This window comes from Sycon ciliatum, assembly GCF_964019385.1.
Source record: "Sycon ciliatum chromosome 5 unlocalized genomic scaffold, ocSycCili1.1 SUPER_5_unloc_1, whole genome shotgun sequence".
NCBI lineage: Eukaryota > Metazoa > Porifera > Calcarea > Leucosolenida > Sycettidae > Sycon > Sycon ciliatum.
In genome coordinates, this window is record NW_027044462.1 from 788,327 (window position 1) to 812,168 (window position 23,842).

The 23,842-nt window shown below is 43.6% G+C and overlaps 4 protein-coding genes across 4 annotated transcripts in view; all 4 read left to right on the forward strand.

Moving 5' to 3' along the window:
• LOC135830333 (angiopoietin-related protein 7-like) overlaps positions 1-23,842 on the forward strand; it is a 175,954-nt gene that overhangs the window by 99,773 nt on the left and 52,339 nt on the right. The window lies entirely within an intron of this gene.
• LOC135830343 (uncharacterized) lies at positions 132-4,909 on the forward strand. The gene is made up of 5 exons (XM_065342612.1): positions 132-447; positions 2,923-3,123; positions 3,788-3,928; positions 4,264-4,377; positions 4,659-4,909. The coding sequence occupies exons 1-5, from the start codon at positions 312-314 to the stop codon at positions 4,892-4,894; spliced, it is 828 nt and encodes a 275-aa protein (XP_065198684.1). The 5' UTR covers positions 132-311; the 3' UTR covers positions 4,895-4,909.
• LOC135830306 (ficolin-1-like) lies at positions 5,759-10,675 on the forward strand (the record flags this gene model as incomplete). The annotated part of the gene is made up of 2 exons (XM_065342570.1): positions 5,759-5,849; positions 9,399-10,675. Coding segments are annotated over 2 exons (711 nt in total), but the record flags the coding sequence as incomplete, so codon positions are not given.
• On the forward strand, positions 13,314-22,198 carry LOC135830337 (angiopoietin-related protein 7-like). Its single transcript, XM_065342606.1, has 7 exons — positions 13,314-13,591; positions 13,826-14,018; positions 14,463-14,603; positions 15,225-15,338; positions 16,676-16,881; positions 17,464-17,500; positions 19,953-22,198. The coding sequence occupies exons 1-7, from the start codon at positions 13,583-13,585 to the stop codon at positions 20,585-20,587; spliced, it is 1,335 nt and encodes a 444-aa protein (XP_065198678.1). The 5' UTR covers positions 13,314-13,582; the 3' UTR covers positions 20,588-22,198.

A 23,842-nucleotide genomic window follows, 5' to 3' on the forward strand; every position in this document is an offset into this window, starting at 1 on the left:
AATGAGCAGAATACTCGCATTGCAATGCTTAGGCTACGAATTCAGCAACCTGAACCTGTTGAAGTGCCAGCCACGCTGAAACTGCTATAAATCGTCTACATGCTTTAAGTCAGGCAGAAAGTGAAGCTACCCCTGGTGTAGCACTGTCTTCGCCTATTCATAATGTTAACAGTTTCGAAGAAGGTTGCCAATCTCGCCCTCTCCAAACCTAGTTTGAAGCAAAGCAAAATAACAACCGTCCTTCCTATCTCTCCACAGGGACTTGAGAGGGTGCAACTGAGACAAATATTATTTTAAATGTAAGTCTGCTGATGGGGCACGTGGAACCACTGCAGGTGATAATGTTGTTGTTGACAGTGGCAGCAGTGATGTTGTCCGTGAACACGAAGATGACTCTGGGCAGGAGCATTGAAGGCGAAACAAGGAAGCCGGCTACTAATGCCACAGGCAAGTGACTTTTCCTATTTGAAGCCTTTTGAAACCAGATATCACTTTGCAGTACTGTACCCACGCGATTAGGTCTCCGGGGAGCAAATTTTTCAAATTCCATCAAAGACGGGGCACTATGAAAGAGAGGCCATTATTCAAGAGAGGGTAGCATTATTATAATACTATTTCCAATTCTGGTACGTTTACGTCATCCAGCATAAAACTAAAAAAGGCAAATAGAAACAGAGAACAGGTAGAGATCGTCTATATAATTATAATGATAAAAAATTAAAAAAATTAAATTATCGTGTCCGTTCCCGAAGGGAACTCACGACGGCCGCTAGCACCCGGTAAACCCGAGCGGCAGATGCAGCGCCTAACGGCGGGGATGAGGGGATAAGTCTCACAACCACTGGCACAAGTACCAAGAAATTAGGCCCTGGCGGATAATGCTCGAAAGGTGGCAGATTCTGCTCGGAAAGCAATGAAATTGGCAGGACCACACAAACTTTATCTGCTCCATTTCTTTATCCACATACCAAACATGCATGACACTTGCCAGAAAAAGTACCGAATTCTGCCAATTTTTCTGCCGGCATTATCCGCCAAGGCCTACCAAGAATGACCCCATTAGCCGCATCCATGTACCCCACTTGTGACCCAAGTTCCCAGTTGACTGTGGGTAGCAGCACGGCTTGTAAAACCGCTCCTAGGCACGAATTGAACCAGGTACCTCTGGTATCTCAATCGTAGTCTTTGACCAACCCACTGTGCCTGCCTGGTACATATATAATAATATACAATGTACATGTTATCAGTTTCCTCTGAGACAAAAATGCGATAATACTCATAAAAAGGACACACTTCAGGCTCATTACAAACATCTTGAAAGTTTTTGTGAAGACAAAAACTTTCAAGATGTTTGTAATGAGCCTGAAGTGTGTCCTTTTATGAGTATTACATGTTATCAGCTTCAAAATTCAAAAGTAAAAATATTCTTTCCACTCACACTAGATCGGTTATAAGAGTACCCAGCTATAGCCATATATCGCCTATTTTGATCAAATTCTCACTTCAAAACTACTCAACTCCATAAATTATGGAGCGTTTATAGTAATTGATGGTACGGAGGAAGTTTTGGAAAACTGATATTGTGAACATGCTGTGTACTGCCAGAAGTGAGAGTAGATACAGGTTGTTGTTGTTTGTACTTTAAAGGTCTCGGTATGGTATTTACATGCACATGTATGATGCACGTCTGTTTCAGTGCTTGTGTATGCCATCATTACTACAAAGTGGTAAAGTTACCACTTACATACTTTTAAGTACTCACTCAACATGGCCGATCACACAGCATGGGGCTGAGTTCCCAAAACCAAGAAAAACACAAACGCACAGGAGAGAAGCGAGAAATGGCAACTAATCTCGCGAGATACTTTTAAGGTATGGTTCAGTGGACTCCTAGCTAAATTATCTGCAATATACAAGGTTTCCTGAGCGTCTCTGGCGTGGATCACGGACAACCTAACAGATAGAATTCAAGCTGTGTCAGTCGAAGGGGTTGCTCTCAGACCCACTGCCTGTGAAGTCGGGAGTCCCCCAGGGATCTATACTGGGGCCTCTAATATTCTTGTTGTATATAAACGATCTACCTGAAGGTGACACCTTTTCGAAAGCTGCAGCAGTGTCTACTGCTACCGGAAGGACTGCTCTGCGAGAGTTAATAGTGCGCAGCCATTCAGAAGATTCAGCAGGTCTACTACCACTAGAATATGGCAGAATGCAAAAATGGTTCTCAGCAAGATGGTTCATAATACCAATGATGCTCTACATGACTTCATGATTAAACCTACGTGTGCGATGCATATCCGTCCTGCGATGCGGGAAACCAGCTACAACTGAAACTGGATATCTACCATCATGATTATAGGTTTTACGGCAAGAGTGGGTACAAGATCATTTCCTAAAACAGGATTGGCGTGAAAGTGATTGGTTGTCGTTGGGAAAAACCTGAATTTTGAAGCCAAGTCACCGTTCGTGGAGCTGAGTCACCACAACGAGTCTTTTCTAGATAATCAGCTGAACGCTGATCGAAGTCAAAATGAACCTGCGGACAACTACTAGCCTCTCTGTATGGGTTGCATTGTTGTTAGCGGAGTCGTTTCGTGGTGGTCTCTCGAGGGCCGCCCTTACAGGAGACCACTCCAGTAATGGAAATGCAACAGGTGAGAGCATTATCATAGCGATGTTAGTTTTCGTCAATACACCCAACAACATTTTGCCTGGGGACTGGTCGGACAAAGTTAAACTCTCGGTTGTCACAAGCTTTTTGTCACAAGCTAGTAAACTCTTGGCACGCTCTTGGTAAACTCTTTGGTTTCCTTTTGGTGATGTATTTTACTTGAATGGATCAAATGCGCTGCAGTGATTGTGGCTAAAAGCATATGTATTCGTTTTTTGTGAATTTGTTTTAATTTTTTTGTGAATTAATAGGTGTTGCGGAGTCGTGTATGGCACGAGTTCTTCATCTTCTACCATCTACAACTCTTCGTCTTAGCATCCAGGACACAGAGACACTGCTAGCAAATCTACGTGAACCCATTGATCAGCTCAACTACGCGAACGCTGACACAGCATCCCTATCTGCTTTGCTAGGTGGACGTCAGAATGCTGATATGTTGGTTCGGTGTCTGAGTAAGTCTACTGATTTGATCTACTACACACACAGTGTTCTTCTAATGATCTGATAAGAAACGTACAAGTCTATTTGTGTAACCATTGCACACTCATAGCCCTGGTCCGTCAGGCTTCAGGCTATTTATGTACTTCGAAGTATGTGAAACTTTCGGACTCCGTGACGCATCAGCCGTACCAGACCAGTCTTTACCGAGTCTGGCTTTGCACCAACCTCAGCGAGCAACATAACAATGTCATGTTTTTCATTTAATTGACAATGCTCGTAACCAATTAGTTTATTAGTATTTTAGTCCTGTCAATTGGGAAACCGTGGCCTGGCACGAGGGAAATAGGGATGCAGCGAATGGGATTTTTGGTCTTTGACCACTTTGTGGTGGGTCTGATCTACTCACCTCCCAACGCTTTAGGAGCTGCATCTGCGCCTTGACCCAAAAGGGTGGTGGCGTTCCTGCAGATGAGGAAAACTCAGCTTCCAGCCAAGTCTCATGTGAACTGTGATTGTTTTGTCCTGGTGTATTGGGTTTGAACCACGAATTGGTATATCAATTCTTTTAGCATTAAGGAATGCTCTTGCGTGCTAGCACCGATACTCAAAAATAGATAGTTCTATTAACTTTATCAAGACACTTTTTGTCTCGAATTTGACTATGGTTTTATGCAGGTGGGCAACTTGAGCAATGTCGTCAAAGTCACCCATGCAGCAATGCCGGAAAGTGCATTTTCAGCGGATCCCGACAAGGGAAAGGCTCGTCGTACATTTGCAACTGCAATGATGGTCATACTGGAACGTTTTGTCATACCGGTAACCATTTTCGTGTAGCAGTGAAACCTATTTTTACCCCAAAAGAAAGGATTCGTAGTCTAAAACGCTCACACACTGTCTTTTTTCTGAATACCGTACACGTGACTTGAAATGTTGAACATTGTTATGGGCCCCGCCCATCACACATTGGGAAAACGGTGTAGCCGCCATCTCATCATATATCACTTAATATTATTGTTATTGCCTCTTGAGACTTCTGAACTCCAGCTTTATATGACTGTGTACAGGCTGGTGGGACACAGCCACGAAAATGTGTTTGAAATTGTGTGTTTCTTGAATATTTTGCTGTTTTACTTGCCTTTTCTACCTCATAGTTCTGCCATCCTGCGCTGGAAATCCATGTCAGAACGGTGCAACATGTCAACAAAGAGGGTCATCATTTCATTGTCACTGTCCACCTCTATATACTGGACACCATTGTGAACAAAGTGAGTCCATAATCCAGGACTGAAACATTAACATCTTCTGATCGTTCTCCCATCCATAAAATTGATGATTGTTCTAAAGTTACGAAATGGTACCTTTCACATGTGACACTCACTGTACCAAGACTTCCTAAGGAGGTATTTTAGTTTGCCCGTACTCACATGCATGATGCCTCCCTACTGGGATTCATCGCTATTATGACATTCAAGCACTAATATGCCACTTCCTCAAACAAGGTATCCTTTTTTCTGTTTTACAATCCATGTGTGTGTTGATACCTTAGTGTGGCTGGATGCAAGAACGTTCCGAAAGTACGCAAACACAGTGCATCAAATCAGTGATCAGATGAAGAACCTGGAGCGAGGGATAGACGCAGCGAGACTTATGGACGTCAGTCGGATCGAAACCTTTCTACAGAGACTTGAGCAAACGGTCATTATTAAGTTCAATTCCACTCTGACTCAGCTTTCATCTGAAGTTGCAACACTGGTAAGCACAGTATTTATATATGTTTTGTGAAACTCTTCTAACGCTCTTCTAACGGGCTACTCTTAAACATTTGGTCCTTTCTTTGTAAAGTATGTTGTCTTGTAATATACCTACTAAAGGCACAGGTACTGAATAAACATCTGTACAGGTGGTTTGTATGACATGTCCAAACCTTGGATTATTCACTTCATCTGTTTCCGGATAATCATGGATGATTTAATGCAAAAAGTAGTTTGCTGATTTATGATAAATTCGGCTGGTAATACTGAGCATTGCACACCAACATTATAATGCACTATTATCTCTATTATGAAGGCGGCAAGGGAACAAGAAAAATACTATCGATAGAAACGTAGTGAACGCATTCATACTACGACACCTGAGGAACACTATGTAGGGATTTTAACGTCGTTTTCAGGTAACGATCAGTCTCTATTATTTGTATTTGTATTTTATTATATTTAAGGATTTCCCAAAGGCTTTGGGCTTGTCGAGGGGATCTCCTGCAAGAAGAATGAAATGACAACTTTATGTAGAGGGAGCAGTTAATCGAGGATAGGCTAAGGAAATAGATCGAGGCATACAACATCTGGTAATTAAGGAGTTGGGATACCGTCAGTGTAATTATGGTCTGATACACACCAACAAACCCGATATGCTCTTCCAACAGGTACAAATAATGACGCTTTATTCAGCTATTGAGGTACTGGAAAAGAAAACAGTCTGAAGGAAAGCAATAATTGACTGTCACCACCAGGATTCGAACCAGAGACCATTGGCTGAAGCCAGTGATGTCCTAACCACGGAGTCACAGTGTAGCTGTCATCTCAGCACAGAAAATTCAACAATTTCTTCGGACCTCGTAACTCAAGCTTCCTGAGTTCCTGACCTCACGGGCTGGCGAGACGCAGACCTCACTGTACCCACTCATTTGCCTTTTTCTTGCAGAATCAGCGCCTGGATGAAGGCCAGAGAAATCAAGAAGGTATGATGTAATGTATTGTATATTATTATTTTGTACGCACACACACAGGCGAATCGTTTCGTCAGAAATGTGAATCTACACGAAGCAGGTATAAGACACAGAACTGGACCACCTTGAAAAAGGTACTTGTGAGTTTCAGGCCAGAAAGCGACCATCAAACACTATCTTGATCTGAATCTACTTCTAGTTATCTTGAATTGGCAAGAAACTCAGTCTTATCACAAAATAGATTATTCCAATACAAGTTAACCATTGTTTTATAGGGATTCCAACCAAGGTAAATTATCAAAGCTCCCTTTCTCCTGACAAGAATCTAAAATCAGTTAGGATTTTTGCAGGATTTCAATGGCTTCATTTCATGCCTATGAGTTTCAATACGAAAAACTGTCTGAGGTCATTTCCACTGTATTGGCCTGTTCAACTTCCTTTTACTAATCCTCTTGTTTGAACTGACCTACTGGTGGTAGATCGGTTGCCCTTTCAAGTGTTCATTTCCACTTACTCACAAACGCATAGCCTTTGGCTTGGTTTACATGTACCGTATGTAAGTATGCAGGTTTGTTTTCAAAAGTGTTCCAACATGCACATTAATTTATGGAGGGTTCCGGACAAAGCGACATACAGTCAGTATCGCCTATAGCGTTGGTGTTTGATTTTGAGCATTTTATCACTATAACTATATATTACTATGACCGATACTGCTTGCAATGTATGCGAGTGGGGTGTCAAACGACTCAGCGCGCCGTGCACATACGCACTACATACATGTACAATGTCATGTAGCTGGCTGTAGTTCCTGACACACAAAATCAGGATTTCCTCATGATGGAGGCATATTTTGGCAACTTGTAAAAGCAAAATCACCGAACAACACTCACTGGACAAGTTCTTCACGAAGAAGTAACACCCTGTTCTCCTCTGACATCGCTTGATTTTACATCACTCACTATAACCGATGCGAAAATAGTGTAATAAACGTCTTTTGAAATATGAATTTGATCACTATAGGCGATATATTACTATAGACGATTATTGCTATATGCGATAACTGTGTATACTTAGTTATGGCAAATGAAAATGACTTTGAGAAATTGATCACTATATCCGGTATATTACTATAGCCGCCAACCTTATAGGCGATACGGACTGTATCAGGGCGCTGCGCTCTCCTTCACTTTTTGACCGCCCCTTCAAAATGAACGCACCATCCTTCAGAGTGCTAGCGCCACTTCTTTTTACATGCATAATAACCAAACACTCAATCTGCGGACAGAACTATGTTCTCTTGCTGCTGTTGTAGTTCTCTTCCATTCTATGTAGGCATGTGCACTTTCATGGAGAAACAAAAGAAAAAACCGTTTCGTCCTTTGTGGACTCATCAGCACAGCACAGTGAACATGAGGCCGAACATGATAGCAATGCAAAATACATTTTCCAAAGCCAGGTTTCAACCAGGCCCGAACTTACCATGCTAGAGTGCTCAAACTGACAAGTCAGACAGCTTTGCATAACGCAAACAGCAAAGGCACAACCCCACATGAGAGTGCTCAACTGCTACAAAAACAAGAGCGAAATGCTCAATCCGTGGAGAGAACCGTTTCATCCTGTGTTGACTCATCAGCGCAGCACAGAGAACCCGAGGCCGCACATCTAAAACAACTATAGTGACACAGCAAATTATGGTGTCACAAAATGGCGATTAAGTCGCAAAGTTTGGATCCAATGATCGCCGTCCCTCTTAACTGTGGTTCTGGCTATGTATATGATATTACCTGAAGCCGAGTGAACATGGGCGAATATTCATTAGTTATACAAACCTTGGCTTCGCCTCGGTTTGTATACTAGTGAATATTCGCCCATGTTCACTCGGCTTCAGGTAATATTAGACTTTAAATAAACCTCTCCATATTCACCCTCTCGTCCCTAAAACCCAACAAACGAGTCCTGTTGGTCATACATGTACATGTACTCAGAACTAACGTAAGTCGTTGTTGCTTCAGTAGCGTATACCGACTGGCGTGTTCTTGCATGAATCGGAGGGCGGCGTGTTCAGAATCTTGTTCAATCGATCGTATACACGTACTGGTGCATGTAGCATGGGAGGTGACGACCTTAGAGAACACGCTCGGGCCAATCACCATGGAGAACACGCTCGTGCAGCTTTGTGGCGGGAGCCAACCATTATAGAGGTTTCGTTTCACGCGAAGATTTGACCAATCCGAGAGAGGTTTCGCTTCACGCGAGGATTTGACCAATCCGCGATCATTGCGCCAATTCGGGAGTCAGTTTATATATAGCGAGCCAAGCGGTTCTACCCTCACTTCCTTTCTTTTCAGGCAGCGCTTCGGAGCTATTGTGTGCCCTAGGAAAATTCTACGCTAACTTCCGTGAACAGGGCTGTTCTGAGTACAAACGAAATTCCTGGCTTGCCGCTTGATCCGCAATCATCGGGCCATTGACATGTTGAGCGTCCAAAACCTTGTTTGCTTGCTGTGAAGATGCTCACTGTTGGTTGATGACTTGTCAGCACCTGGTCACATGTGGATCCAGCGGCAATGGCAAGCAAGGAATTTCGTTTGTACTCAGAAAAGTCCTGTTTACGGAGGTTAGCGTAGAAATTTTCTAGGGCACTCGGCAGCTCCGGTGCGCTGACTGAAGAGGAATCAAGCACAGCTCCGAGTACTGCTCTCTTTACACTTACAGTAAGTATAGAAATGTGGTGAATGTAAGCGGTGAGTATTCCGCAATATTCACCACTTACCGAAGGATGTGACCCAGAGTGCTGACAGTGCTCAACACCACAAAGGCAGAGCGTAATACACAACAGAATAACAAGGACAATCAAGGCTTGTTTGCTGCTACTTTAAGTTTCATGCTCACGCAATCATCAGGCAACATCCGTCAACAATGGATGTTGCCTGATGATTGCGTGAGCATGAAACTTAAAGTAGCAGAAAACAAGCCTTGATTGTCCTTGTTGTTCTGTTGTGTATTCACCACTTATGTAGATAGCCAATTGTATGTGGGTAAATATGGAATGAGGTATAAAGCTCTGATACATGTATACCGGTTGTTGTTATTTTTAGACTTAGGCTGTGTTTACATGAGAAATTTCAACCCGGGGCGAGTTCAGCCCGGGTTGAAAGTCTGTACGATAGACAAAAGAGGTGAGCGTTTACATGAAGACAGTTGATCCGGGTCAAATACTGATATGCCGCCAAAAGTCCACTTCTAGAATCCTGTATGGTCACGTGAATCCGTTCCCGCGAAATTTGCATGTGCAGTGCTGTTCAAACCTGGCGCGAGATACGCACAGAGCTACGTTTGTACGATTTTCTTGACCCGGGCTGATTTCAACCCTCCCGGGTGGGAGGGGGGCGAAATTTCAACCCGGGTCAAGCGCAATGCGTCATGTAAACGCGCCATTCATTTTGTGCACATGGCGGGTTGAAATCTGACCCGGGTCGAACTCAACCCGGGTTGAAACGCCTCATGTAAACACCGCCTTATTAACGTCGCTAACATCCTTCCGCTGTGTTTATCCTGCAGCACATGCGTCATGTGAACGAATTAACCACGGGCAATCAGGATTGTTCACTGGTACAACAACGACTACGACATTCACTGCATACTGTGACCGAGAGACTGATGGAGGTGGCTGGATTGTGTTTCAGAGAAGACAAGATGGCTCAGTGGACTTTTACCGTGACTGGAATGCATACAAACGAGGATTCGGATCAGCGTCTGGAGAGTTCTGGCTGGGTCTAGATACACTACACTATCTGACGTCACAAGCTGGTAGTACTTATGAACTGCGTTTTGACATGGTGTTCAAGACAACTGGAGAGAAGCATTATGCCAAGTGGTCAACATTCCGTGTTGAAGGTGAAGCTAACAATTTCAGACTACACGTTTCAGGATTCTCAAGCCCTACCTTGGGGGACAGAATGAATTACCACAATGGACAACAATTCAGTACTCGAGACCGCGACCATGACTCACACAGTAGTGACTGTTCTAATACATACAAGGGTGGTTGGTGGTATAACGCGTGTCACTATGTCAATATCAATGGATTGTATGGACGGAGTGATGGAGACTCAACTGGTGTAGTGTACTATGACAAGAGTTTGAAGTTTGTGGAAATGAAGCTAAGAAAGCGTGGATAAAACCCAATGCACTACTAGATTCACTACACACACTGTGCTCATTTGCATCAAAATGCAAAATTCTGCACTTTTTTGAACGTTTTCACTGGTTTCCTCTTTTCGTGATGGCTTTTGGCTATCCTTGGATATTATGTGATGCCTTTTTCCACCCATACATTTCTTTTGCAGGACACTCAACCTGCCATTCGATTCTTAATCACCGGCTTCCAAAAAGCCAGTAATGCTTTTGTTTAACATAATATTACTACACACATGCACTAAGGGAGTGTTGACCATTTCAAGGCATTGCGCGCATCTTCATAACCCGCTCCTTCGCCACCATACCACACATTGATCTCCTAGGAGCGCTTTCGTTTTAAACTTCTTATCAGCGAGCAATCGTGGTTACGAGAACACAATCACTCTTTCTAATATACTGTACTTTTCCTGTCTACTACAATCACCCGCATTCTCTCACTAGCCACCTACACATTAACCATCTAGGGCTAAACACTTTACCAGCTGTTTTCTATGTTGTTCTGCGTCACTAATTGCTTAAACCAGACACACTGTAGAATGACTCACGAGCAAAAACTGAAGTTCAAGTGACGGGTAGTCACACTATCCAAAATGTCTATGACATGCATAGTAGCTAACAACTGTTTCATGGTGTCTCTATATCTTTGAATTATGTATGGCTCCTACTTTTATTCCTTAAAATACACAACGGCAAGATAGAGCCTACTGTAGAGAAATTGAGTGGTTTAGTAACAGATCTAATGCGTTGCTAGAACAGCGGAGGCAAATGTATAGTCTGTGCTGGTGAGGTAACATGACCATCATGTGAACAAGGAAAAGATTACGAGGCAGTCAGAGTCTTTTCAGTGATGCATTTCATGTCATGCACGTATACGACCATTGCACCACTACTGAATGGCTCGCAGTCCACTGTTCTATGGTCTTATAGCCTGCACTATTGTTTCCGCTCCTTGCCTCGATCCTCCTCAAATTCAGACTACCAATCTCGGACAACTTAATCTTACATAACGCGAAACTCGCGGTTGCAACATATCTTCATACATTCCCTTTTCTGGTTGAGTTCAAAGTTCTACCGTAGAACGGCATCGCACATTGTCCTGGAAGTGGAGTACTCTATCTGATTATGTCACTCTGTAATGGTTTGTAATTCCACGAAATAAGCATTCTGTGGGCTGTCGTTCGTGGAACTATACTTCGGTAAAGTTTCGATTGGGAAACCATGGCTAGCTGCTCACTGGTCACGCCCAAGAGGCATAGCAGACGGCGTTTCGCAACGTTGCTCGTAATTGCAAATTGCGAAACAAATTCAGCATTTCGAACACTACGCTTTCTGTGGTAATTGATCAAAATCAATGGATCACACCACTGAGTGGCATTTTAGCATATTTTGCGCAAGCCAGCATCAAATACTAGTACAGCTTCTACCTCGAGAGCGTTTCGCTGGAGAGTTCGAATCCCCATTTGATTCTGTATTGTGATGCCATACCAAACATTTATGTTTTTTTCACATACTATCACTACAGACATGCACTAAGTGTTTGCTGGTGTGCTGCGGTGAATGGTCTCGGTCCAGGGAAGCTAAGAGTCTAAGACACTCCTTTCCTCCTTCATTCCCAATCAAACTCGCCACTTCCACTCACGCTGAGTGATTGCGCCCTGCTAGATGGAGATTTGTATGCAGAATACCATTGAGAGCGCCATTTCGTTCCCATAAAAGCACACAAGAACGCGATTGGCCCATATGCTGTTGTTTTTTGGACGGTGAGTCGACTGGTGTTAGTCCGAGAAGGCTGCAATGCTTATTCCCAATCGAACATGATTTAATAATCGGTCACTTGCTCATGCGTTGTTTTGCGTGTTCCTGTCACTGGTGTTGAACGTAGGTGTGAAAGACCCTCAGTTTGTGGAGACTGCCCTATAGAAATATGAATAAAATAATTCAAAAACACAGATGGGACACAGCGACCACACATGAGCTATAGAAAGCAGGGACCACTGTTCCAGGCTAGTTGATGATGATACTGAGGCTGATAAGGGCAAGCATTCACCTTTGCAGCTCTCTGAGGCGAGACGGCTGACTGAGAGCATCAACCGACCAGCATGCATCAGTATTCCATCACAATATGGACAGACGCTTTTTGTAATTAGTTAGAAGCCTGCTGGTGTCGGGTCATCGGGTGTTGGAGGAGGGAGGTGTCTGAGAAACCCGATGTACGGTGCAATCTCGAAGAGGATATGCTGTGGGTGTTAGAGGTCATGAAGTTGGCTGCAATGGAGACTTTGAAAAGCGTTGTAGCAATGGTCTCAGCAACTAACGAGCCGTCAATCCTTCCGGAGCTGGGGGGGGGGGGGAGTATATGAGAGAGATGGGATAGCAGGTTCTGGGGAGAAAGATAATCAATAAATTTAACGGTCAAGTTGCTCCCCGCAGCGAGGTTCGTACCACTGGTCTGCAGTTGATCGCAGAAAAAGCAGCATCGTCGCATGATGGAGGCATGTGAAGGGTTATTTCACCAGCAAGGGTACACATGATCAGTCCTTCTGGCAAAGCATAAGCTTCCTCCTGCACCAAAAAGAGAGTATGGCCGAGAATGTTACGCATGGTCACACTTGCTGGCACAGGGTGGGCTCCTGTTGTGCCTCTGGGTTGGAAACAACTGATTACAGCTGACGCTCGCAGAGATATGGACAGTTAGACATGGATGCAAGGGTCATTGATGAGGTAGCCATTGACTTTTTATGATACGCAACAGTGCGACACATTTTCAAAAGCTCTGGATGGGTCTACTGCTACTAACTGTATTGCTCCGCTATTGATGATAGTGTGCAGCCATTCAGAGTATCCAGCAGGTCTACTATCACAAGACTACTAGTATGGTGAAACCGAGGAAGATCAACAGCACCGCCAGATGGTTCATGATGTTAATGTTGACAATGCTCTCCACTTTGTACCGTGATAATAGGATACAGTGTGACACATTTTCAAAAGCTCTGGCAGAGTCTACTGCTACCATCAGTACTGCTACGATGTTGATGATAGTGCACAGCCATTCAGAAGATTCAGCAGGTCTACTACCACAAGACTACGACTCGTATGGCGGAAAGCGAAGAAGAGCAGCTCCGCCAGATGGTTCATGATGCTAAGGTTGACTATGCTCTCCATGACTTGAATTATTGAGCATCCATGTGCAATACTGGTCAGGCATGCGTTGCTGAGAACCAGGCCCAACGGAATCCGACCACCAAACTCTACATTATGATGGGTTTTCTGCAAGAGAGGGTACAAGATCATTTCCCTCCCCAGAATCTGCGTGAGATCGATATTGTCCTCGTTGTGAACAAAACTATATTCGCCTGTAAACCCTCCAATTCTTGAGCTGATTAGCTTCATTTTATAAGCATTTGCTGAGCTGAATGCTGATCCACAGAAAATGAAAGTGCCGTTAACTACTCAGTTATTTACATGGTTTGCGTTGCTGTTGGCCGCCTCGTTTCGTGGTGCGGCCGCAAAGAGCGTCCTTGCAGGTACCCATTCCAGCACTGCAAATGAAACAGGTAGGAGCACTTGCATGTACATTGAAATTGTCTTTTTCTTTATTGCAGCCAACAGCATAATTATCGCATTTTGACTGGCTGAAAGAGATTATGATCTGAAACAAACCTAGTTGGTGAACTCTTACTGTATGGTCTAGGTGTCTTTGCTTCACTGAGTAGGATACACTACAAGGTTTTGACTAAACGCAAGTAGACCTTTTATTTAACTTACATTTTGTTCTTTTCTTTGCCCAGTTAGCTGATGCTGGGTCGTGTATGGCACGAGTTCTTCGCCTTCTACTATCAACCGCTCTCCGTCTCAGCATCCAGGACACAGAGACTCTGCTAATTGGTCCACGTCAGGTCCACTCCGGCAGTCTTCACACAGATTCACTTTCTGCTCTGTTAGGTGGACGACAGAATTCTGATTTTCTGCAACAGTGTCTTCGTAAGTCAACTCCACATGTCATGATATGAATTGAAGGATTATTCTTGGAACAGGCAACGTTCTATTAGTGCACAATCAAACATTCATCTTTGCGGGTTGTTGCGTTCTGCGGATGGGGAGATAACGATGTGAGTATCTCTATTTCATGAAGCTCTTAGTGCCATAATGAACACTTCGTAGCTGGTGTTTAGATTGCCTGCGTGCTGTCGCTCAGCCCCTGCTCTGGTACTTGAAAACTAGTACTTCTGCAGAGACACTGCTGTGCATTTTTTGCATACGCACAATGACAGTTAAATATCATTCTTTGAAGCTTGGTATGATGGTCCTACTCGAAGTCATCAAATTGTGACTATTTTAAAGGCAATAAAAATCTACGTATTTCGTTTAAGATTACCGTTCTTCACTTAATATGGACACGGTTGTGTTGACTCTTGCATTATACAGGCGGTCAGCTTGAGCAATGCCGTCGCAAAAGCCACCCATGTAGCGATGCTGGAAAGTGCGCTTTCACACATTCTCCACAAGGGAGTGGAGCGTACATTTGCCACTGCGACGATGGACGTACTGGAACGTTTTGTCAGATAGGTAATCATCAATCATTTATTAGAGGTACATGTACCGATGTGAATTTCCAGACCATATCTCTAACCCTGAGCATGCCCTCTGAGTTGAAATTTTGGAATATATTGAGTCGTGTAGTGTATGGTGTAGTCACAGAACATCAGTTTTGCGTGTAACGGGTGGTGATTGTGGGGAAGGGGGGTGCAGCACAAGAATAACTTGAAGCCTTGCGTTTGTTCCAACGTCTCTATGTGGCGCTTGACTTTGGTGCACTTGAGTCTTTACTCGGTACTTGTCACTGTGAGTAGAAGGAAAGGATTGTCACCCTTCCAATCTGTTTATTGGTTCTTAAAAGTTTGAGCACACAATCAAAGAAATTTTGATCAAAAAAGAACAAATTTCACGGTACGCGTGGAACTCAGCTGGAGGTCGAGTTTTCCGCATCCGCAGGAACTGCACATTCTTCTATGGATCAAGGTGCAGGTTTAGCTCCTAAAGCGGTAATAGGAAGAGCTTTGATAGGAGTACCGAAATTGTCTAATTTCTATCTGAGTGCGATCTGAATATCTTATACCTTAAATAAAGGAAAATAGTTTGTGCTACTTCCATCAAATTCTTCCTTTGTTTGCCATCTCTACCTTCCAGTACTGCCATCCTGTTCTGGTAATCCATGTCAGAACGGTGCAACATGTCAACAGAGAGGATCATCATTTCATTGTCACTGTCCACCACTGTATACTGGAAAACGTTGTGAGGAAAGTAAGTGCACACAATTTATTGAGGGATATTACATTAGGAGCATGTTTGGGAGCGAAGAATTTCAGCCCTGCATCTCTTTTCTTTCATGCGCGTTTTGGTTTTACTATCTTGGGAGCTCTACTTTTCCTGCCGACTTTAATTCACACTTGACTGGCGAACCACTGCCTGCCATGCAGAGCACACAAGAAGTCAATCGAACCTTACACACGACAAACCTGAAAGAAAGCACTTTTCCCTGGTCAATACACAGTGTTTCGGAGAATTCACACCTCATTAGTTGAGCTTGCGTTGACTAAACACATTTCGCGGTTCGCGTGAGACTCGGTTGAAGGGCGAGTTTTCCCAATCCGTAGGAGCGTCACCACCCGCAAAGATCATAGCACAGGTGCAGATCCTAAAGCAGTGGGAGTTGACAAGATCAGACTGACCAAAGTGGTCGAAGACAGAAAAGTCCCATTCGATGCATCCATGCTTCCCTCGTGCCAAGCCATGAGTTCCTAATTAACTGTGGGTTTGAAACATCCTTCCGCTCCCAAGCAGCACTAGAACCTGGTAATCTACCCTCTGTTACTCAGTCATGGTCTTAGACCATTCCACTATGCCTGCCTTGACTCAGTTATTGGTAACTCTGCTCCAATCGCATTGCAAATGTGTAGTCCTCTCCAAACCAATGTTACAATACATTCACATAATTTCACACAGCTACTACAGAATGGAACATACTAGTTGATATCCAGCCCTGCCCTAGCTCCCTGCGCTTCTCTTACTTTTCAGTTCCCCTTTCATTCTTTTTCTTTCTCCCCTCTTGCTCTATTACCGCCATGGCTGGCTATCGCCCACATCACCTTTTCCTTGGCTAGTGCCACGTGATTGTGAATAAAATTATTATTATTATTATTATTTTGCTTGTTCGCGTTGGCATCAACCTGCACAAAGCAGGTATATAGCCTTCGCTTAAGCTGCCATAAAAAAGAAAGCTCATCCTAAGCGAGAGGGCTAGAGGGAAATATAACGATAACGAGATACAGAATACAAAGAAATCCATTGAGCTCAACGAATAAAATAAATAAATAAATAAAATAGACCAATACATCACTAGTAAAACCAAAAACGGTGACAATTTGATTCCAGGCGAATAAACACCTCACGAACTCCTGGAAATTTCATGTATCAGCGTCACTCATGAATGTATAGACCAAATGTTGAGGACCGTTGCCCATTCACTACGTGGTTGCCTCATTTTCACGAAGATATGTCATGATTCAAAAGATGTGAATGGTGTAACATGTGACCACATATTGCATGACCAAATCATTACTTTTATGTGTACTGTCCAGAGTGGTTGGACGTAGCTAAGTTTAAACAGCAATCCAACACATTGCATCAAGTCAGTGAAGATGTTCAACAACTGAGACATGAACTGCAAACTGGAAGACAAGACGATACCGATCGTATGTATACGTTTCTTCAACACCTGGAGAAGCGAGTCCTTAAAAACGTCAACTCCACTATGGCTCATCTGTCATCCGAAGTTGCCTCACTTGTGAGTTCATGATATGGCATATTCCGTAATGTGTGGCACATGTGTCCACACTGATATTTTTCACATACCAGTAATTCAGAGCCTGGAGTAGAACAATGGTTTGAAGACTCCAAATACAGAATGCATGCACGGTGACGTGTAAATTAAAGTTGCAACACGTGACAGACCTTTGTGCAGCTAGCTAGAGCGTGTGATTTTATACGAGTGTTGGCCACCATTTGCCAGAATGAGATTGAACCAGAGATGTAAACGTTACGTAAAAGGGAGTAAAAGGAAAAAAAGATGGTCTGATGAAAATTTGGTACATGTACCCAGGTTAGACTATTCAACATTTCCTCACACTTCGAAACTCACGCCACCTGCGAAACCAAGCAGGTTGGTGTTACGCACCCCTCACTAGATCCACAAACGTCAAGCACACAACAGTGCAGGGGGAACCCAATGGCATGATCTATCCAAACCATTTTTGAATCTGAATTGCCATACAGTTGTCTATGATTAATATTCTACTAATCAATACAGTCTACAGTAATCGTGGTTTGATCTCTGCGCTCTGGTCGCTCTTTGTGGTGTTTGCTGTAGAGTGAACGTCTAGACCAACTGCAAGAGAATCAAGAAGGTACGGTGACTATATAAGGTTTGCTAATAATGCATAAAACGGAAGCTGATACGAAGTAATAATTCAATGTCGGAATAGTGAATGCATAACTCAAGTATAGTCTATTTGCCTATTTTGCAGTTGTACGCGTGTGTTCACCACATTGGCCTCGTTCGTTCCATTTTTTGTTCATTTGGTTTATGCGAAGACTCGCCCAGCTTGGTTGGTGATATGATGTCAGCGCGAACAGGCATGTAATAATAATAATACTTAAAAACGAAGGAGAATGAAGTTGAAGACACCACTGCAGCTGTACTTATGGTTGATAAATATTGTGGTAAAGACACACCTGGCAGTATGGCGGTAAACACACGCCTGCCCACACACGCTCTCTAGGCTGCAACGTTCTGGCACAGAGCTCTCCTTCTCACCATCGATTCAGTTCGCGCCTGGCGCCTCGTCGAGTCAAGCTCCGTATGAAGACATCCCAGAAGAAGATTGCCTGATGAGTCCAGCGGGGACGAAACGTACGTCGCAATTGAGCTATGTCGTTGCTGTGTCATCATCTATGTGCCATGCGCTACTTGATGTACCAGCCTGCTATGCCGGATACCGCCAGCCATGCATCGACCAGGCGCCAGGCGCGAACTGATGGTGGTGGTGGTGAGAAGGAGAGCTCTGTGCCAGAACTTTGCAGCCTAGAAACCGCGTGTGTGGGCAGGCGTGTGTTTACCGCCATACTGCCAGGTGTGTCTTTACCACCATATTTATCAACCATAAGTACAGCTGCAGTGGTGTCTTCAACTTCATTCTCCCGAGTCAAGCTCCGTATGAAGACATCCAAGAAGAAGATTGCCTGATGAGTCCAGCGGGGACGAAACGTACGTCGCAATCGAGCTATGTCGTTGCTGTGTCATCATCTATGTGCCATGCGCTACTTGATGTACCAGCCTGCTATGCCGCATACCGCCAGCCATGTATCGACCACGCGCCAGGCGCGAACTGATGGTGGTGGTGGTGGGAAGGAGAGCTCTGTGCCAGAACTTTGCAGCCTAGAGAGCGTGTGTGGGCAGGCGTGTGTTTACCGCCATACTGCCAGGTGTGTCTTTACCACCATATTTATCAACTAAAAAACGAAGGTAAGTTTTTTAAGTATTATCCGCTTCAGACCCCTTAAAAAATAATAATAAGTGAGGGTGTGCGCATGAGTCGAGATTGTGTGCGTTCGTCTCGTAATAACAAGTCTTCAGTATGCAATCATTTGGTTTCTAGTACTGACTGTTGTCGTACTTATTCTGATCTTTTGCAGTTACAAGTTTTGGAAGCTGTTTGTCAGCGCATTCATAAGCCGAATTTGTGTGTCCAGAAAAATAATAATAATTATAATTTAAACTCGGATACTAGGCCAGTAATACAATGTAAAAAGAGAAGAAACACATGACAACGAGTTATGCAGTTTTGTGCCCTATTATCGCATTTTCTGACCGTTTATCATCTTGTTACAGCCGTGGATATTTGCTGCGTAACTCGTTCTCATGTGTTTCTTCTCTTTTTTAATAATAATAATAATAAATCTGAATAGATGTAGTAAGAGCAAAGGGCGCCAATTCGGTACAGAAATAGTAATGAGGGGTATTTTCCACGATTGTTGAAAACTAATATGGGCGCCACCACCTTTAGATATAGCGATGTAGAACAGTTGAGTAGTAAGTTGTGAACGGTACCATTGGGTTGTTCAATAATGCATGACATGTGTCGGCCAAAAGGGTCCATGGAGAAGGATCTGTCTGAGGTATTGCATAGACTGCATTAGGCACAATTTGTTAACATTGAGCATGGGTCTACAAATTCTTGCTTGAAGGACATCTGGCACAGACAATTTCCCTGCAGCCAGCCTGAAGCCCCATATTTGAACTCCATGCTCTATAACTGGTCGTACGTAGGATTTGAAGAGCAGGCTGATGTAGTCGGGTGGTAGTCGGTGACCCATGTACATGTGGTACAGTAGGGCAGCGCGTGGGCTATATTTTCTAGATACATGCAGAAAGTGTTCATCAGAGTTTAGATCGGGCGTTATTACTATTCCTGGTGTTTGCGTGGTGTGCGTGGATCTTGATAGTACAACTGTCACCAGCAACGCCAGGGCAGTATTACCATTAAATTTTCAAAGGTGTACGCGAGTATGCAATTATTATTGGGTTTGGTGTTGCCTGATGATTGCGAGAGCCTGAAACTTGAAGTAGCAGCAAAATAGCCTTGATTATCCTTGTTGCTCTGTTCTGTAATTGGGTATCGCAAATACTGGAGATTTGCACACCTATCCACCTGTGTCTAGTCGGTACTCAATGGCTGCTGTAATTTGAGCAGATAACTGCACACTACAACTACAGTTGCATAGTTGTATCTACTCGTTCACCTTGTACGTTTTTGAAAGATCTGATCGTTCTTCATTTCTCGATTCTTTGCTCTGCAGTATCCTTTCCCTGTCGGAGGACAAGCCAGGGGCGGTCAGGTCTATTCAATAGCGGAACACCCACGGCAATATTCACTGCATACTGTGATCAAGAGACTGATGGAGGTGGCTGGACTGTGTTTCAGAGAAGACAAGATGGCTCAGTGGACTTCTACCGTGACTGGAATGCATACAAACTAGGATTCGGATCAGCGGCTGGAGAGTTCTGGCTGGGTCTAGATACACTACACTATATGACATCACAAGCGGGTAGTACATATGAGCTGCGTATTGATATGGTGTTCAAGACAACTGGAGAGAAGCATTATGCCAAGTGGTCAGCATTCCGTGTTGAAGGTGAAGCTAACAATTACAGACTACACTTTTCAGGATTTTCAAGCCCTACCTTGGTGGACAGAATGAGACGCCACAATGAACAACAGTTCAGCACTCGGGATCGGGATCATGACAGATTGACAGGGGACTGTTCCAATTCCTACAAAGGTGGATGGTGGTACAACCGGTGTTATGACGCAAACCTCAATGGAGAGTATGGACTTCACGATGGATTACCACGTGGTATAGTGTACAAATATCCCGGAAACAATTACTCGATTTTGAGGTTCGTGGAAATGAAGCTACGAAAGCAGCTCTAAAGCTCAAATCTACTCTCCTGGTGTATTCTAGAGCGACATTAACCATTTCAAGTTTTCATTGGCTTACCAATATCACATTCCGGCTCCCTTTTAGTTTTAGTTCTTTCTGTCACTTGCTCCGTGAAGAGATTTTGGAGGGTAGCATTGTGATAGTAGGGTCTGTTGGTTTCGTGTCCAAGAAGTCACATGTATATTCATTCGCTTATGTAGCCAGGATCTATGCATTCAGAAAGAGGTGCACGATGTTGCACATGCACGTTTCACTTATTTTTAAACTACTTACATGTACATGTACATCTTCACGTTCACTTTATAAACTGTCATAACCCACGGAATGTGCGATATTTTTTTAGTTCGCCTCCTTTTCCTTCTCAGTAATTTCATTCATTGTTGACTTCAGCGCCTTTCCTACGTACTTCCTCCGTTAACAAAAAACTTCGTGATGGATTTTGATGGATATGAAAATGCTTAGAACAGGTCAAGAACAGTTTGTATCGACTGCAAATGACTGGACGAAGGTGAATCAGCCTATGTACAGCGTCTTTACAAGAGAAACTGTTCGCAGAAAGAGCAGAGAGTTCAGTTTGCGTCGCTTTCGCTCGACTCATTTTTGACCTGCGTCGCTGTCGTCATCTGCTGCACGCGAGTCGTCATCTCTCTCGAGTCGTTGTTCAGCTCGTTTCAGCCTTACCTCGGCTTCTTTGATCACACTCCCCTGACCTTGATGTCGCCGTCGCTGAAGTAAGTTGGCTTTCAAGCTGCGTGATCCGCCGCGATGGCGATTACTCGTTTCCACGAGGGAGTCGTGAAAAATATTTTACGACTCCCTGGTTTCATCTTCGCTCTCCAGAACTCCGCGAAACGAAGAGTAAAGGCACATCCAAACTGATTTCATTTTCTCTAATGGATACCCCTGCCAGCACTGAACGGTAGCGGCTAGCAAGTCCAGTCGACTTTCTTTAGCCATGAGACTCGCATCGGACTGCAGACTTCTTTCTGAAAGAATGCATGGTCATCAGCATTCGAATCTGGGCTTTGCGCAGTTTGAACAAGAACTTGAGTTCAGAATTAGTTTTCATTGAGCCGTGCGATCGGAGCAGCTCCTTGTTCACTCGCTCATTATGTGGGCTCGCTGCTCCGTTTTATCGTTCTCTAACTCACTTAGTGCCGAAGTGGTAGAGAGGCCAAGCAGCGCAATATACCCTCGGAGAAGTGGTATTTCAGTTTCGCTCGCCATGACTGTCATCACCTACGTTTCCACAGCGCAACCATCGATTCTGCTCGACTTATTGTGAAAGGTCGATTTCCTTGCATCGTACTTCTTTCATGGCATGCCAGGGATTCAGGGAAGGCCAAGAAAGTGATTGCGACTCATTGCACGGCCGTTTGTGCCCAAATCAGCCCCTCAAAAATCCATCATGAAGTTTTTGTTAACGGAGGAAGTAATTGTTTTAAAATATATTTGTACTCGATCATAGTGCACGGTGTTTTGAACTGGCTCTAGAAAAGAAGAAAATAGCTGGTACTTGTGGAAAAATGTGCTGCGTTTGCGTAGTTGTTCTTACTGCGATAGGTTCTAACAATAATGAGATGCCTTTTGTTGGCTCTTCTGCCTGGATTTCATTGACAAATGCGTTAAGCCCATGGATCCCCTTCCATGAGTGACATGCGAACTATAACTATTACCATTATTGGACTCGGATGGACAGCCAAGGTTTAATTTGTACAAAAGAGAACCACTGCTGTACCGTGCACTGTTAAAATACTTTAACAGCAATAATAATGATAATTTATACAAAAGAGAAAGACCAAGGAACTACAAGTTACGCTATACTATACTATCCACTAACACCACCAGTTACTAAACAATCAGCTCATGCGATAACATTGCACGACACTGACCGACGGTACTGTCGTTCTACAACTAACTGGCTAACAGCTGTAGCACATCTTGGATGCGCACTCCAACAGCCTTCCAACTTGGAAGGTTCTAAGGTATGACCGTATTGTCCAATGGTCTTGCCAGTATCGTCATCGAAATGCATGAACATCCGCCAACGTCCTTCACAGCTGAGACTTTCAGCTCGTGCTTATCTTGGTTGCGCTCACCTTCCCTCGTTATTTCTATAACTTAGAACCTTCCAAGTTGGAAGACTGTGGGAGTGCGCCTCCAAGATGTGCTAGAGCTGTCATAAGTAGCCAGTTAGTTGTAGAACGACAGTACCGTCGGTCAGTGTCGTGCAATGTTATCGCATGAGCTGATTGTTTAGTAACTGGTGGTGTTAGTGGATAGTATAGTATGGCGTAACTTGTAGTTCCTTGGTCTTTCTCTTTTGTATAAATTATCATTATTATTACTTTTAAAGTATTATTATAGTGCACGGTACAGCAGTGCAATAGGGCTAGTTTGTTGGAACTCTGAGTTTCTTGTTCATTACAGTGCAATCATCAGACAACATTTAAAATGTTATCTGATGGTTTAAAGGATGGTATAGCCAGTATTGGCCGGCAGTACTGGCTACGCCAGTATATATATATACAATGTAGATTGGACCCAAACACCAAAAGCTATTTCGGCCACATAGCCATAGGCAACATCAGTACTGCTACGAGCTTTTTAAAGAACGGTGAAATCACCGTTAGCTGAAAAAGTCGGCGTGGAGACAAGCAGCCTAATATCGATGAAAGTAAAGTGAGCGCTATCATACCACGAGAACAATGGAACAATATTTTAAGATTTGAACGTCGTTTTCATGTGATTATCATCAGAAATCGTCATTACACTGAGTGTTGGACTACAAAGGAAAGATAATTATGGTACCATAAAGTCGACATTATTAGATCTAAAAATAATACAAGAACCTACGTTCTAATGCCCCATCAACGACTCCCATTTCTACGAATACGATGCTGCGCCGCACACTAGCTGATGTGAACCCTTTCTTTCTTTTTATATTGCTGGCCCTTACAGCTCTATCTTTTGTTTTTTTGGTGCGTGTTTCTGGCCGTGATTCCCAGACCGCAGGTCGGCAGAGCCATCAATGCCCCACCATCACTGCTGCGCCTTGGTGCAGCCCCCAATCAGTAGTTGTCTCTTTTGACCTTGTCTCAGTACCATTGTCTTTCATTATTTTTTACGAGTTTGGTATGTGAACATAGTAGAAAAAGAAAGAAAACCACTAATATTCTAAAGCTAGCACTATTGTCTTGATGATTACCACATGAAAACGACATTCAAATCTTAAAATATTGTTC